At 31.9% G+C, this 15,397-nt stretch overlaps 2 protein-coding genes across 2 annotated transcripts; one reads left to right on the top strand and one right to left on the bottom strand.

The window, feature by feature from the left end:
• The first annotated feature begins 6,322 nt into the window (after positions 1-6,322).
• Positions 6,323-10,012, top strand: LOC104246897 (uncharacterized). Its single transcript, XM_009802801.2, has 2 exons — positions 6,323-6,784; positions 9,232-10,012. Exons 1-2 carry the CDS (start codon positions 6,590-6,592, stop codon positions 9,742-9,744), a joined length of 708 nt encoding a protein of 235 aa, XP_009801103.1. The 5' UTR covers positions 6,323-6,589; the 3' UTR covers positions 9,745-10,012.
• LOC104246896 (WAT1-related protein At1g68170-like) lies at positions 9,231-12,966 on the bottom strand. The gene is made up of 5 exons (XM_070147063.1): positions 12,791-12,966; positions 11,720-11,825; positions 10,698-10,853; positions 10,449-10,600; positions 9,231-10,371 (listed from the first exon to the last, which is right to left on the bottom strand). The coding sequence occupies exons 1-5, from the start codon at positions 12,964-12,966 to the stop codon at positions 10,284-10,286; spliced, it is 678 nt and encodes a 225-aa protein (XP_070003164.1). The 3' UTR covers positions 9,231-10,283.
• Between the last annotated feature and the right edge of the window lie 2,431 nt (positions 12,967-15,397).

Genomic DNA, 15,397 nt, shown 5'->3' on the forward strand with positions numbered 1-15,397 from the left:
ATTTATAATAATACTCTATTGAATTGGATAAATTAAATAAATAATTATTCCATAAAGGCTAAAACATAATACTATAGCTAAACCGCATGATTAATAGTATATCCCAACAATTAAAAGGGTGGGTGAGGGGCGAGGGGGCAGTGGAGGATAACAGAGGGGAAAAAAGACAGGAAAAACAAGGAATTGATGACACGAACGTAGGGATAATTTCATGAACGTTCATCAAACATTTAATTTATTGTACCAAAGTGTATAAATTATTTTTTGTAACGGTAAAATAACTTAATCTCACACACACGCACACATATATAACATAAAATAAAATATGTTAGAACATATAAAATTCATGTATAAAAATCAAAGTAATTACACAACCAAATAATTAGACAACAATGTTCAAGCAGTCCCTTAAATTTTATGACTTTGATGCAATAAACTAATATTAGATACCTATATATGAAATTAATCCATGAACAAAAAGAGATAGTAATAAATCTTTTCTACAAATTAGGTTTCTTTGAGAGTTGGCACATAAAATACAGATGTTTGCATTACTCGCATGAGCCTCTACCAAATTCTTTTCGTGGCACATTATTTGCTGCATGGGAAAGACTAGTTTATGCTAAATGGAGTGATTTGGCCTTGTGTATTTCAATATAAAGTATAAACTAACATATATCACAAGTCATTTTATTACTTCTTTTAAAATTTAGAAGTTTTGAGCTTTATACTCTCTTAATTCTGATATCTATTCAATGGACCCTTATATATCCAACATTATGTCTTTAAACTTCAATTGGACCCTTATGAAATGAAGGAAGTATTTACCATTTATAAGAGAAACAACGAAATTGATTCATGCACCTAAACTGAAGAATAGTTCTTCTTAATCTTATCCATTCTAGATATATACCTACCTCCTCCCCAATTTAATTTGATGGAAGAGAAAGTCAAGAGTCTACACCATTAATTTCCTTGCCTTTCCTTAAACTGTACTTTCACCCAGGAAAAAAAATAGTGCATAATTTTCATTCACAAAATAACCCAAACAGGAGGAGATCGACCTTCTAATCATGCATGCTGACTTAATCAAAGAGACCATAATAAGACGTGACCCCAACAAATAGTTAACGTGGCCACCTCATAACTACATGCTCTTTGCTCTTTTATGTATTGGCAACCATAAACTCTATACTTAAAATAAATAAAAAGAGAGAAAAGAGAAGGAAAATTCGATTTATTCTATGGTTGAACCCAATACTATTTTGATTAAAAAATAAAAATAAAAATGACGATATTAAGAATTATAAAAAGAAAAATTGATAATTTAGGTAAAATAAGCATATATAACATTTAATTGAGATAAGAGAAGCATGTTATAGGTTAGAGTTAGAGGTGGAGTTTTAACTTTTATACAAAGTTTGAGGGGGGAAAATTTATTTTTACTCATTCATTTGGTTCTCTCTTAATTTAAGATGGTAAAATGGGCATTTCCTTCCAAGAATAGCACTCACATAATAAATAAACAAATAAATAAATAACCATTTTAGATGTACTCCAAGAATTAAAAAAAGTCGTGCTGCCTGGGAAAGAATAATCCTTTATTCTGACGTCCCAAGTCCGAATCTCCGCATTCTTAGGAGATATTCCCTCAATAATTTTTTTTTTTATAGTTTAAATTCTATACATTAGCGCTATAAAAAATAAAAATAATTTATAACTTAAACTCTATTTTCATTCCCCAACATTTTTGTACGAGACCAAATAGGAACTAAAGGCCCGTCTGGCCATAAAAAGATTTTTTTTTTTTTTTTATGAAATCAGTGTTTGACTATGAAAGATTTAAATTTTCACTTGAAATTGAATTTTAGAATTTTTCGAAATTTTAAAAACTCCAAAAAGCTATTTTTTTTTTAAAAAAAAAAATCACTTCAAAGCACTCACAAAAATTTAAAAACAACTCCAAATTATATTTATGTCCAAACACAATTCAAATTTTGAAATACCATTTTCAACTTGAAATTCTTTTTCACTTTTTTCCGAAATTTACAATTTTTATGTCCAAACGCACACTAAATACCTTACAAAGGTCTAAGTTTTGTACCCATTTACTGTATAATAAAATATGTCTATGTTGACCAAAAAAAATATACTGGGCGCACTTGACTATTCCAAGCGCTACCATGTTCTGCTATTTTATTCCAAATGATAAAATATCATTATGGCCCCAACATATATCTAACCAAAGAGTCGTCAGCTCTGATTTTCAGCCTTCAATTAATAACCGTGATTAAACTAAACACATTTTATTAATAAAAAAAAAGAAAAAAAAGGGCGTGATTAGGATTTAGGACTCAGGACTCTATTTCTTTGTACACACTTAGTTGTGTCTTGAGAACCGATAAGGGACCAAGAAATTTCCTTTAATACGTGTTGAACTTGGTCGATAGATGTTCAAATTTGTAATTCTTATTTTCTTGCACTCGTTTGAATATAGCACACTCGATTGACAATTCAGAATGTGCATGACTTACATATTATTCCTTGGTAAAACTAAATATCACCTCTAAACCAGTTTAAATCTTTGTAACAAAACGTGAAAACTTCTTTCTCGGTCTTTATTATTGTAACAAAATAATGTGGCAAATTTGAAAAGGAAAGTTAATCCGGAGGATCTTGATGAAATTCTCACTCATGCTCGAGATCTTTCTACATCTCTCCTTTATGGACAAAATACAAAATTCGCCGGTCGGCCGATACTAATTGTATTTACTAACAAAAAATATAATATATATATATATATATATATATATATATATATATATATATATATATATATATATATATATATATATAAAAGATGTTAGTCAATCGTATTAGTATAATAAATAACGAAACAGTAAACTTTTTGAAATAAAAACAAAAATAAAAAGTTAGTAGCAAAAGAATGTCGAAATACTACCTGAAAATACTTTTGGAATAAATCGAGTCCACTGAATGCACAGTGTGTCCTTAAGGAAATTATTCCCCTCAAGTACCCGAGGTGCTGGAATATTATCCTTCCATAATAGAACAACTTAACTCACCGGAGTGTTGGTACAAAAAATGTCGATGAAACAGCGAACCACTCGAAGGTTGTAAAGCACACGGGAAATTTTGTGCTGAAGAAGAAGAAGAAGAAGAAGAAGAAGAAGAAGAAGAAGAAGAAGAAGAAGATCAGAAAATTTCGTAAGGAAAGATTCTGAGATTCAAAGCATATTTATAACCTTTCTAGCACTATTTCTGAAAATGTTTGCAACCTTTCAGAAAACAGCCATGGTTGTTGGAACAAGTGAGAATATTTCTGTTTGAAATATTGTGGGAAAACGGATTTAAAAATAATCCGAGAAAGTAAACGGACTGGACCGGGTCGTGTCGCGGGTCCTGGGTTATTCCAGATTGAATTTTCAAGGCGAAGCCGAAGCCGAGCGAGCGACGACGACGACGACGCGACCTTCTTCTTAACTCTTTAAGAGCTAGAAGAAGAGCAATTGTATATATACCCATCAAAAGTCTTTTCTTCCTCCAATATGGGACAATATCCTTTTGCCAAGGAGAGAAACTCAAATATTTTATTTTCCCTCCATTTCCCATTCACACTTTATTTTAAGCTACCCAAGCTTAAACCCAACAAAAGATGTATACATTATAGGCTATTATTTACAGAAGCGGAAGCCGAGCGAGCGACGACGACGACAACGCGACCTTCTTCTTAACTCTTTAAGAGCTAGAAGAAGAGCAAATGTATATATACCCATCAAAAGTCTTTTCTTCCTCCAGTATGGGACAATGTCCCTTTGCCAATGAGGGAAACTCATATTTCATTTTCCCTCCATTTCTCATTCACCCTTTATTCTAAGCTACCCAAGCTTAAACCCAACAAAAGATATATACATTATATGCTATTATTTTTTAGAAGTGGCTAATATACTGTCACGATTCAAATTCTCCCTCCATGAATTGTCGTGACGACACCTAATCTCTACGACTAGGTAAGCCTGATACTTTCGAAAATGAAATGAAAAACATGAAAATTAACAACTAACATTAGCAAATATTTTTAAATAAGTAAAAGAGATGTTGCTCGGCATATACAATAATCAACTCGAAATATACATAACACTCCCAAGACCCGGAACATCGTAAGCACAAGCTTCTATGAATCTCTAATTGTTCTATACATCAGTATCTATAGAAATAAGGGAAGAATTAATATAATGGGATAGAGGGGGACTCCGAGGTCTGCAGACGCGGGCAGCTGTATCTTGAAGTCTCCTGAAAGCAGCAACCGTGCAACTAAACTCGAGGCTGGTAGGAGGTACCTGGATCTGCACACGATAAATATGTGCAGGAGAGGTGTGAGTACACCAAAATGGTACCCAGTAAGTGCCAAGCCTAACCTCGATCGAGTAGTGGTGAGGCCAGATCAGGGCCCTACTGGTATATATATATATATAATAAGAACAAGACAAAATGAAATATCGCAGTAAATTAAAGATCGAAATTAACAAGAATGAAATAATAGAAAGGTAACAGCTCAGTACACAGAGATAACAACAGAGGATCTCCAAAACACAATTCGGATACGCCCCTAAGTCCAAAATTACCCAACAGAGCTAACGGAACCGACGAAACTCCATTTCGAAGTCGTCTTCACACAGTCCCGACTACGGACAAAGATCCTAAGTCTTAAGCTTCCGTTTAGGGACTAGGTATCCAAAAACACTCCAAAAACCAAAACGGAACCTCCTGGCAAGTCACATAAGCAGAAACAGATCTATACGAGAGAAATAGTTAATAGGGGATCAGGACTATAACTCTCAAAACAACCTGCCGGGTCATTACATATACATTTCCCTTTTACTCCATTCCCATGTATTGCATATAAACCTGTAACATAATGTAAAAAAGAAAAGAAATTCGTCATGCATGCTCGACTTTGTTTGACATTATTTTCTTATTAGTTCATTCAAAAAATAAATGAGACTTTACATTATTTTCTTACAAATAAATTTTTATAGCTACATAAACATTATCACATGTTTAAAGATATAAGCTTTAAAATATTTATAGCCACATAAATAATGTAAAATATTTAAGATCACAATATTCAAAAACCTTTATATTTTTGTTAAACCTTATTCTTGTTAAATTACGACAAATAAAGTGAAATGGAGAAAGTAGTACCTATTTGAATGTATCTGACCAAGTTTTCTGTTACTGTTAGTCTGTTAGCATGAAAAGAACGAAAAAAAAGAAGATAAACTCATACAAAAAATTGCCTGAAATTTCACAGATAAAGTCATACACAAAACTGCCTAAAATTTCACCGGTCAATGCTCTAGTTTATATCATGAAGGTCTAGCCCTTTCCTTCTCTTGTCTGGTCGACTCTCATTTTCTCAGGATTTAAATATTAAGAGAATTTAGCAGTAACTTACTAATAAAACTACTCCATCATAATATCATATTTTAAAGGTAAAATATTTAGATCTTCTCTTTAATTTTGCCATTACTTCTAGCATCCCTCACAAAAAAATCTCATGTCATCCCAAAGAGAAGAAGAAAAAACATGATCCAACATACTAGCATTAATCATTGAATTTTGCATTAACTTATGCCGTCAAACATTTTTATAATATTATCATTTATTTTTATAGTTAATGATTTTTATAGTGAATGTAAATGTCATGCATCTTCAACGATATTTAACATAAAAATAAATTTTTTGGTTGTTATAAATAAAAGTTATTCAAAAATTAATTTTTTAATGTTACATATAAAGATAAGAAAATCTTTAAACTTATTATTGGTGATATTAGATATCCTACATGGCTGTTATACACGAATAATTTTACAAAAAGTGTATTGCTATAAAGAATGATGTTGCTTTTATAGGTAAAAAACTATTTTAGAGAAGTAAAATATAATATAAAAAATTAGTTTGAAGAAAAATTTAATTTTTATAGTGAATGATTGTTATATAAGGATGATGTTATAAAAAAGTCTGGCTATATACACAGATTGGGTTAAACAGTTAATTACATTATTGTGAATTTTAACTTTTTCATCAGATTTGAGAATTTTAACTTTTTATCAGATAGTTAATTAATGTTTACAAAAAATTTACCTATAACTATTCTATAAAGCAAAAAACCCATTTAGTTTTAGGTACTATGAACTTGGACAATGTTGTTTAATTCTTTTCTAAATAAAATGGTAATCAAATAAAATATTGATTAACTTTCTATAAGTATGTAGGAACACACGATCATTATTTTTCTCTCAAGACACAATAAGTAGCAAAAAGGTTTAAAGAAAAATAAGGAAAAATGATTTTAAAAGGAAAAAAAAGAAGGTGAAGTCCCACTAAAATCTCTCTGGGCTTTAGAAAAAAGATCGTCTGAAATAGACTACAAAACCTTCCCGCCACTATAAAATCTCTCTCCTCTTTTTCTCCAAGTGAAAAAAACTCTTTAAGGGAAAATAAAAGAAGAAAAAGGGGTTTCGTTGGTTTTGATTATTTTCTCTGAGATAAGCAAGGAAAAAAAATGGGAGCGTGTGCGACGAAGCCAAAGGAGTTGAAAGGAGAGGCGCCGGAAGCCGCACCGGATAGTGTTACGGCGGTGGAAGTGACGGCGAAGGATGTGACTGTGGTGGCGGAAGAAGAAGTGAAGAAGGAAGTAGAAGTTGGTGCAGATGATGATGCTGAGAAACGCCGATCTCTCTCTAACTTGTTCAAGCAGGTATTTTCAATTTTTCATATTTCAACTATCGTATTTTTGTATTTATCTTTATTTTTTTCGGTATAAATATATGTTTTTATTTGTAGAAATGGAACAATTGATGTCATTTTGGTTCTTTTCTATAATACTTAATTGTTTTCATTTTGTTGATTTTAGTATATTCTTATTTTTTAAATTACGTTTTTGATTGCTGTTTATTTTAATATTGGTTGCTCTGAATCTGTTGTATATTATTCGAGAACAGCTTCAAATTGGAGCTAAAAAGAAATGATTTTCGTATATATGAGATTCTCTTTGTTTGTGTTCTTTTGGTGATTTTTAGATTGACCTCCTATTTGCCCTTTCCTTTCTTGTTTACACTCTTTTCTATTTTTTCCTGTACTATTGATTGCTGAATATTCCTATTTTGTTTATGGAAAAGAAAAAGTTCAATATTAGGATTTTATTTCATTATTTTTTTTAAAAAAATTGTTGCTAATACTACCAGCAATTCTTTTTAATTGTCATATTTGCTTTTTAGACACTCCTTAAGAATATCAATAAGAAGAGCTTTTTACAATTTGCCTTTTATTTATGTGCTTAATCTTTCATCATATTAGTCTATCAATTATTTTTTGTAACCATGACAACCGAAAATGATCGGAGGAAGTATTTTGTTCTTTTGTTTTTGGACTAATGGATTATGTTATTTGTAATGATGATAATCCACCTTAATGGCTATCAAAAAAGAGAGGTGGATTACTATTTTTATTGGGTTTTCCATCAGTTATTGGCTCGGAATTTAACATAAAAAAATGAAGTATTTTTGCATCTAATGTTTTATTCTTGATTGTTGTGAAAAATGGATATTTTTACTGGAATGTTGATGATAGACATTAATACCTATGAGCAAGCAAGAAAGTAGGTACTTAAGCAAGTCATAAACGCCACTCTAGGCCTAATGAATGTGATATAAATTAATACCAACATGTAATTAGTTTTTTGGACATTAATGGACTGTCATCATAATTATATGGTCCATCCATTTATTTTTCACTAGTATTTTTGTCGGCATTCTTTATCTTTCCTTAAAGATACCCTTAATCCTGAAACCAATCTTAATTTTTCTTGCTGTTAAAATTGTTTATTCTTTAATTTGCTTGGCTGGAAAAGAGATAGTGTGGTGCAAGTACAGATTAATTGCTATATTTTAGAGTCTTTGTGGTCTAAAAGAATCTTGGTAATGATGTTTGACATTCAGTTGGATCCTGAGTTGTTGACAACCAAACAGGGTGTTTGTTTTCTTGGTAATGGACCACTAAACTTGTTTTCTTCTCCTTTGTTTCTGTTTCTGTGTCTTCTTGTTTTTATAGTCTTTCTTTTATACTCCCTCCGGTAACTTTTGCTTGACATCTATACTAGAAATAGATGTTCACTTTTATTTGACACTTTACGCATATCAAGAAATACAACAAATTTTTTCCTGTTTTACCTACAGTATTTATTACCATTTCAAATCATTTTCTCAAATCCAATAAAATATGTATCAATTAATATGGGTAACATGGTAAATTATGCACTTTATTTATTATTTCTTAAGGGATGTGAAAAGTCAAAACGTGTCAAGTAAAAGTGACCGGAGGGAGTACTAGCCAATATTGCTGGTTTTATCTGCCTTTTTGTTTCACTGGTCGTCATGTATCTTAACTCACTTTTTTTCAATTATAGTGACGCTGCCATTAGGGTATTCTGGATTGCTTGGTTATCAATATAGTGTACCTTTTAATTAATTGGAAAAGTTTGTAATGAAACTTTTTCATATTTAACGTAAGCAATTTCAAGATTGTGTAAAGTAACATAATACAGCTTCATCAGAAACTACAAAGAGGAAGAGAAAGGGAAAAAAATGAGAATCTCTTTCTTCTTGGTAGAAAAGAAAGAAAATATTTTCCTTTCCCTCTACTCACACCTCTTAGGGTGCGCGGCCCTTCCTCGGACCCTGCGTAAATGCAGGATGCTTTATGTATCGGGCTGCCCCTTTTTTCCCTCTACAAAGAAAAAAAGAAAAGAAATATATATTCTCCTTTCAACCCACTTTCTAGTTTCTAGTTTTCTCCATTTCTCTTTCTTTTCCTAGTTTATTAACATGCCTTTAGTTGCCTACCAAATATTTTACTATGCCACATGGAAGAAATGAAATAGTCATGTTTTTAGTTTATAGTTTTTGACTTCAACTTTATGTAATAAATGTGAATGGAATTGATAGATTGGTTGAGTTTGTGGTTTAACCATTCAATTGCCAGCTTATTTAACTTGACTTAACAGGATATTCTATGCGTGTTCACATAGGTACCATTCACTGCAAAAAGATAGTTGTTTTGCTACAAAGAACAAGAAGGGGAACATTGATTTGATATTGTTTGGTAGCATTTGTCTAGCGTCTGATATGTTCTATTTCTTTGTCGCAGAATGAAGAAGTTAAGGGATCGGAGCAAGTGAAAGAGGAGGCATCTGAGATAACACTAGCTTCCGAACCATCAGAAGCCAAGCCAGAAGAAGTTGAGAAGGTTGTTGATGCTCCTGTAAGGACCGAGACAGAAAAAGCTCTAGAAGTGGTATCCACAATAGAGGCCCCCAAGGCGGAAACTTCTGAGGAGAAGAAGATAGAGGAAGTAAAATCAGAAACCAAGACTCCTGCTGAGAAGAAAGTAGACGAAGTAACAGTGGCAGTAGAGACTCCTGCCGAGAAGAAAATAGAGGAAGTAACAGTGGCAGTTGAGACTCCTGCAGAGAAGAAAATGGAAGAGGCACCAGCTGCAACAGAGGCTCAAAAATCTGAAGTTCCGGTGGAGACGAAAGCAGAAGAAAAACCAGTTGCCACAGAGGCTCCAAAATCTGAAGCTCCACTGGAGACGAAAGCAGAAGAAAAACCAGTTGCAGAGGCAGAGAAAACTGTAATAGAAGAAAAGAAGTCGGCCTAGTCTTGGTAGGATAAGAGAACCATAATGCAGAAGGCTTTGAAGAATGAAACTTTGTTTCCTTAGTTGCTTAAAGATTGCAAGGTGGATGGCCTGGAGCTGTTTTTTGTTGGTTGAACAAGTTGTGATTAGCTACATTTAATCATTCATTTGTTGGTTGTTGTTTGAGTTTTGATTACATACTATATTTTCATCTTATTCATCAATGGTACGTTTAAACATACTCTATAATTAGCTTTTTTGCAATACGACGAGTTAATATGTTTTTTGACATTTTTCTAGTTCTTTATTCACCATATTTGTTATACATGGATTTACAAATTCTTGTGCTCCATTCTAAATCAGGACAAAATAAAACATTTGATTTTGCTGGTCTTCCAGTTATGCTTCCTGAAGAGCTGCAGCTGATGTAGTAACAATTTGATGATCAGTTTCTAACTCTGGTACTATTGCAGCAGTAGCCAGATTTCCACCGGCAAATGAGATGATCTCAATGATTCCATTGTTGTTACTTTTCAAGTCTTCAGTTTCAGCTATACTTTTTAAGGCTTCAGTTTCAGCTTCATCTCTTTAGCTTTTCCCCATAACACAATATACAAGCCGGCAATGATGAATATTGATCCTATAACGCTATCATCATCAGCAGAAATCATTAGTTTCTGATAGAAATGAATTGCAATTGGACGGTCACAAGGTGGACTTTTTACCTTCCAAGGTGCAGCTCCTCGTGAAGGACAAGAGTACCAACTATCGCTACAAAGATAAGTGCCAACGGATAGAATGAAGAAACATAGAGAGGCCCTTTTAGCTTTGTGCACCATGCTATCATGGTTACTGCTAATCCTGAAGAAACAATTCCCTGAAAACAGTGTAGAAAATGTTGAAAAACTCGAGATTGGGATCCATTAATGTGTTGTTTCATTGCCCCTAATGCTTATAAGAATTGAGTGACATACCGAATAAGAAGTAGTGAAAAGTCTGATATTCCAGCCAAGGTTCCAGGCAGATGAATCCCTTTCTCTAAAATAAGCATAGATGCCTGCTTCAATTGCCCCACAAAAACACATCAGTGCAGTATTTGAGTACATGGGGTACCTCTGCCTCATCTTACCCTGTTGTCAAGAAAACAGAATAGAATACCATACATTGTATCAAGTAACTGACCATATATCTTAATCAGGGGTGTCAAATGGGCGGCTTGGACCGATTTTAGGCAGCCCAATATGGGTTGAGTTAATAATTAATGGAGAAATTAATTGCAAAAATGACCTGAAAGATCAACCAAGAAGCATAAGAAGCACAACTTAAAAATGCAAGTGTTGAGCCCCAAACATTGTTATAAGTTTCTCATTAAGGATAGAATTGTAAGTTTAAGTTAAATTATTTTCAAATTTAGAAAGGGATCATTCTTTTTGAAACGCACCAAAAAGGAAATAGGTTGGAACAGAGGGAGAGGGAGTAGTTAGTTTTGACGAACCATTCGATCTTAATGAGACGTGGTCGAGTTATTTATCCTAGCAAAGTTTTGGCTTTTGTTCCTTCTTTTTGTTTAACTTTTTTTTTTTCTCGTGAAATCAACATAATAGTTAGCAATATTAATTTTGGTTACCTTATTTCCTCGTAAACAGTGTCAAATTGATACTACTAGGAAACAATAAGAAAAAAGTTTGTCCGAGAAAGTCAAAAGCTGAAATTTTTATTGTAGAAAAAAGGCATAAAACATTTGTAAAATTTGTTATTGTCATATTTACACATGCACCCCCACACTCATTTTCTACATTGATATGACAATTCTTTTTATATATAAAAGAAATTCTTGTTTTCCACTAATATTTGGCAAGTAATTCTCAAATATGTACTTTCGTATTCATCTCTTTTGATAACAATTCTTAGGCGGAAAAAAATAATATAAGAGGTTATAAACATCAAATTAAGAGATTCCAGATAATTTTGAAGAAATGAATTACCTCAAAATTACAGCCAAAATTAATGTCACTCCAGGAGTAAGGTTAGACATGGCTGATGAAAATGTTGTTGTTGTGTAAATTAAACTCTCCGCATTGAAATTGCTTCCAAGTGCTGCTCTGTAAAACAAATATACCCAAATTATTTCCAAAATTTTAAGGATGATTTTTTGTGTGTGTGTGTGTATATGTGTGGCATTTTTCTAGTATAATGATAAGAAAAATACTTTTAATAAATATGGAATGATATTAAAGCGCGCGCACACACAAACATACTAAGAAATGTATTTATTTATCTCTAAATCCTTTTGATTAAACAGTGAAATAATTGAAAATGATGCGATAAATATCATCCAGTAGCTTCCATTCTCACCCCAACAATCCATTCACGAACCCTTGGAAGAGTATTGTCCAGCTTAATCTTGGTCTACTTCTTCTACGAAAGCAAAGAAGTAAAGAAATAGTATAAACAAGGTGCTCTTCATTGAATCTATAAATAGTTTTTTATATTTCGGTACGTTAGAAAAAAGGTGCTAGTAATAAAGAATTGAAAGTAAAAAGGTCAGCCCAGTGCACAATGTATATATTCCGCATTCATGCAGGGTTTGAGGAAGGGCGGCACCTCAAGGGTTATGATGTAGACAACCAACTCTAATGCAAGCATTAGTGACTGCTTCACGGCTAGAAATCGTGGGTCACACGAAGACAATTTTACTGTTGCTCCAAATTTCTCCTTTTAATAAAGATTTGAATGTGAAAAGAAAAAAAAATTGAACTTCAACGATGCATGAAAGAAACACGGACTCTTAGAAGCAATAGTATAAAAATTATAAACAAAATATTGCTGATACTTAATCAAAGTGCTCCATTATTTACCTTAATTAAAAGGTTATTGCTGATACTTAATCAAAGTGCTCCATCATTCAACTTAATTAAAATGCACTTCGACATTATTTACGTTTAAAATGACTCTAGTAGAAAAAAGTTCCACGAGAATTCAAATATTAATGCACCAAAAGAAAAGAAGATTGTGAAATTCCAGTACTAGTTTTTCACACAAAACAAATTAAAGGAAGTTAAAGAACCTTTCAATAATGAAAGCAAGAGGGGCCATAAAAGCAGTGGCAAAAACCAATCTGTAGAAGACCATAATTTGGACTTTCATTCCATCAGCAACAGCAATCTTGTACAATATGTTTACACTTCCAGATGCTAATTGACTTAACACCATTAATATCACTGTTTTCATATTATTTCCCATATTCTTGACGAGAGAACAAAAGATTAGAAACACCAACCTTTTAATTAATTAGGTGAGCTAATTCTTTCACTCTCTCTTAGGTTAATTAACATCAGTATGCTCTTATACATGTGTGTGTATATATATATATATATATATATATTCATCAGTACACTTAGCTTTACGTAGGTACGAGAAAAGGTAATCACATGTCCCACCTAGATATAGTTCACTTCTGTTAATATCAATTGAGGATTACTATGAAGTTTGGCCTTAACCCTGATTTAGGTAACTCAAGAAAGATTAAACATGAGACGTGTAGCTTTGAACCAAGGAAGAGTTAGTTTTCTGTTTCGAGTTAAAGACCAATTCAGTTCTTACAATTGCATGTGCTAAGTGAAGTGTGTGTATATATATAGAGACACATTCAGCATTTAAATTAGATAAGTTCAATTGATAAGTTCCTACCACTAATATATTTTTGAAATTATGAGTTTAAAGTTTTATATTTATTAAGATTTTAATATTTTTTACATGTATATTTATGCTCGTATCGGAAATATTAGATTTTAATCCAATAGACTAGGTTCTAAAGCCCAAAAACTTGTACTCTTCCATAACATTTACTACATATTCTAAGGGATTTTTACCTAGCTACACTCTATTAAAAACTTATTTACCAATGTTCTCTATGTTTTGTAGTTTTTAATAAGTATCTAGGTTTTTCTTACAAAATGTATAGATTGCTCCTTAAAAGGCTCTCACCTTATTATTAGTGCCTTCAATTAAGGGATCCAATTATATCCTTTCCTTTTTTTTCCCCTCTCCTCTCCTCTCTCCTTTTTTTACAACCAAATCCCTTCATCTACGCTCAGAATCTTCGTCTTCTCTCTTCCTACCATTGCCGATAGCTTTATATTATTAAATCATCAATTGTATCATTCTTCTGTTGGGAGACCGGACAACACTGAAAATGAAAAAATATTTAGCAATTGTATGATAACTGTATCATAATTGTATTTAAATTGTATCAGATACATCAATACGTAAAACATAATTATATCATACTTGTATCACAATTGTATATAACTAGTAGATGGTACCTTAATATCCAAAATAATACCTGATACAATACTAATAAATTAATATATATAACTATCATATATTTGTTATACAAACTGTGAAATTCGTCACGAACTCATAACTGCTCATAATTAAGATACAAATTTAATATAATCCTGAAAAAATTCTTGCACAATTCTGATACAACTTAAAATCGACTCTAAATTTAAATTGATACAATATCATATTATACTTGTATTAGTATTATATCATGTATTGTTTTTGGTACAAATTGTGGTACAATCGTGATACAATTCTAAATTATGATACAACTTTTGATCTTTATCTTTTTCAAGTTTCAATTTAAAACATCCACCTAGAATCAACCCTAAACTTAAATTGTGATAAAATATTATATTTTAATAGATTAGTATTGTATCGGAATTGTCTTAGGTATTGATGTATCAAATATAACTTAGATACAATTATGATACATTTATCATACAATCGTAATACAATTCCGAAACTTCTTCTTCCTCGAGTTTCAATCTGAAATTCATCCTAAAACCAACTTCAAACTTACACAATCTCCCTTCAGATTAAGATATAAACTCTAAAGGATATTTTCAATCGTTTTCAAGAACACTCAATCCAAAGAAATCACAAATTCGTAAAATCCGAATATCTAATTCAAAGTTTCGAACCTTTTTAATAGTATGTCAATGGCAGACCTCTCTACCTGCAATTTCAGAGATAATGCTGATGGATTTGTCAATAGTTGAATATTTTTAATGGTTGTTGGTGGAATTTGATTCAGCGAAATATATGATGCTACAATTTTAGAGAGATAATAGTTTTATTTGTATGAGAGAGAGAAATATTGGTGGATTTATATGAAAGAGAGAATGACTTTAATTTTTTTTGAAATTAGGAAGAAAATCGTGATTTTAGGAGGCTAAAGCTGATAGATGAGGATGAAAGATACGTTACAAATTAATTCCTATATTTAAGGGATCCTTCTTTTATTATATTTTATACATAAATAGTAAATATAGATACACAATGTAATTCTTAAGGAACCTAAAGAAAAGTGGTTAATAAGTTTCTAATATATTATAGCTAGGTAAAAATCTCATATTCTAATGGAGGAACTGCTCTAACCGAACTTTAAGCGACAACAGCTAATGGTGTCAAAAGTTACTACTATTTAGTGGTGTCAATGGTTCGGTTCGGCCGGTTATTTTATAAAATTAGTACCATACCAATTTTTTGGTTATTTTATTATATATAACCAAAACTGAACTTTTCGAAACCATCCCAATCATGTCGGTTTCTTTTCGGTATTGGTACGGATTGGTTAATTTTCGGTATTTCTTTAAATATTATGTAA

Source organism: Nicotiana sylvestris, chromosome 5 (genome assembly GCF_000393655.2).
Source record: "Nicotiana sylvestris chromosome 5, ASM39365v2, whole genome shotgun sequence".
NCBI classification, from domain to species: domain Eukaryota; kingdom Viridiplantae; phylum Streptophyta; class Magnoliopsida; order Solanales; family Solanaceae; genus Nicotiana; species Nicotiana sylvestris.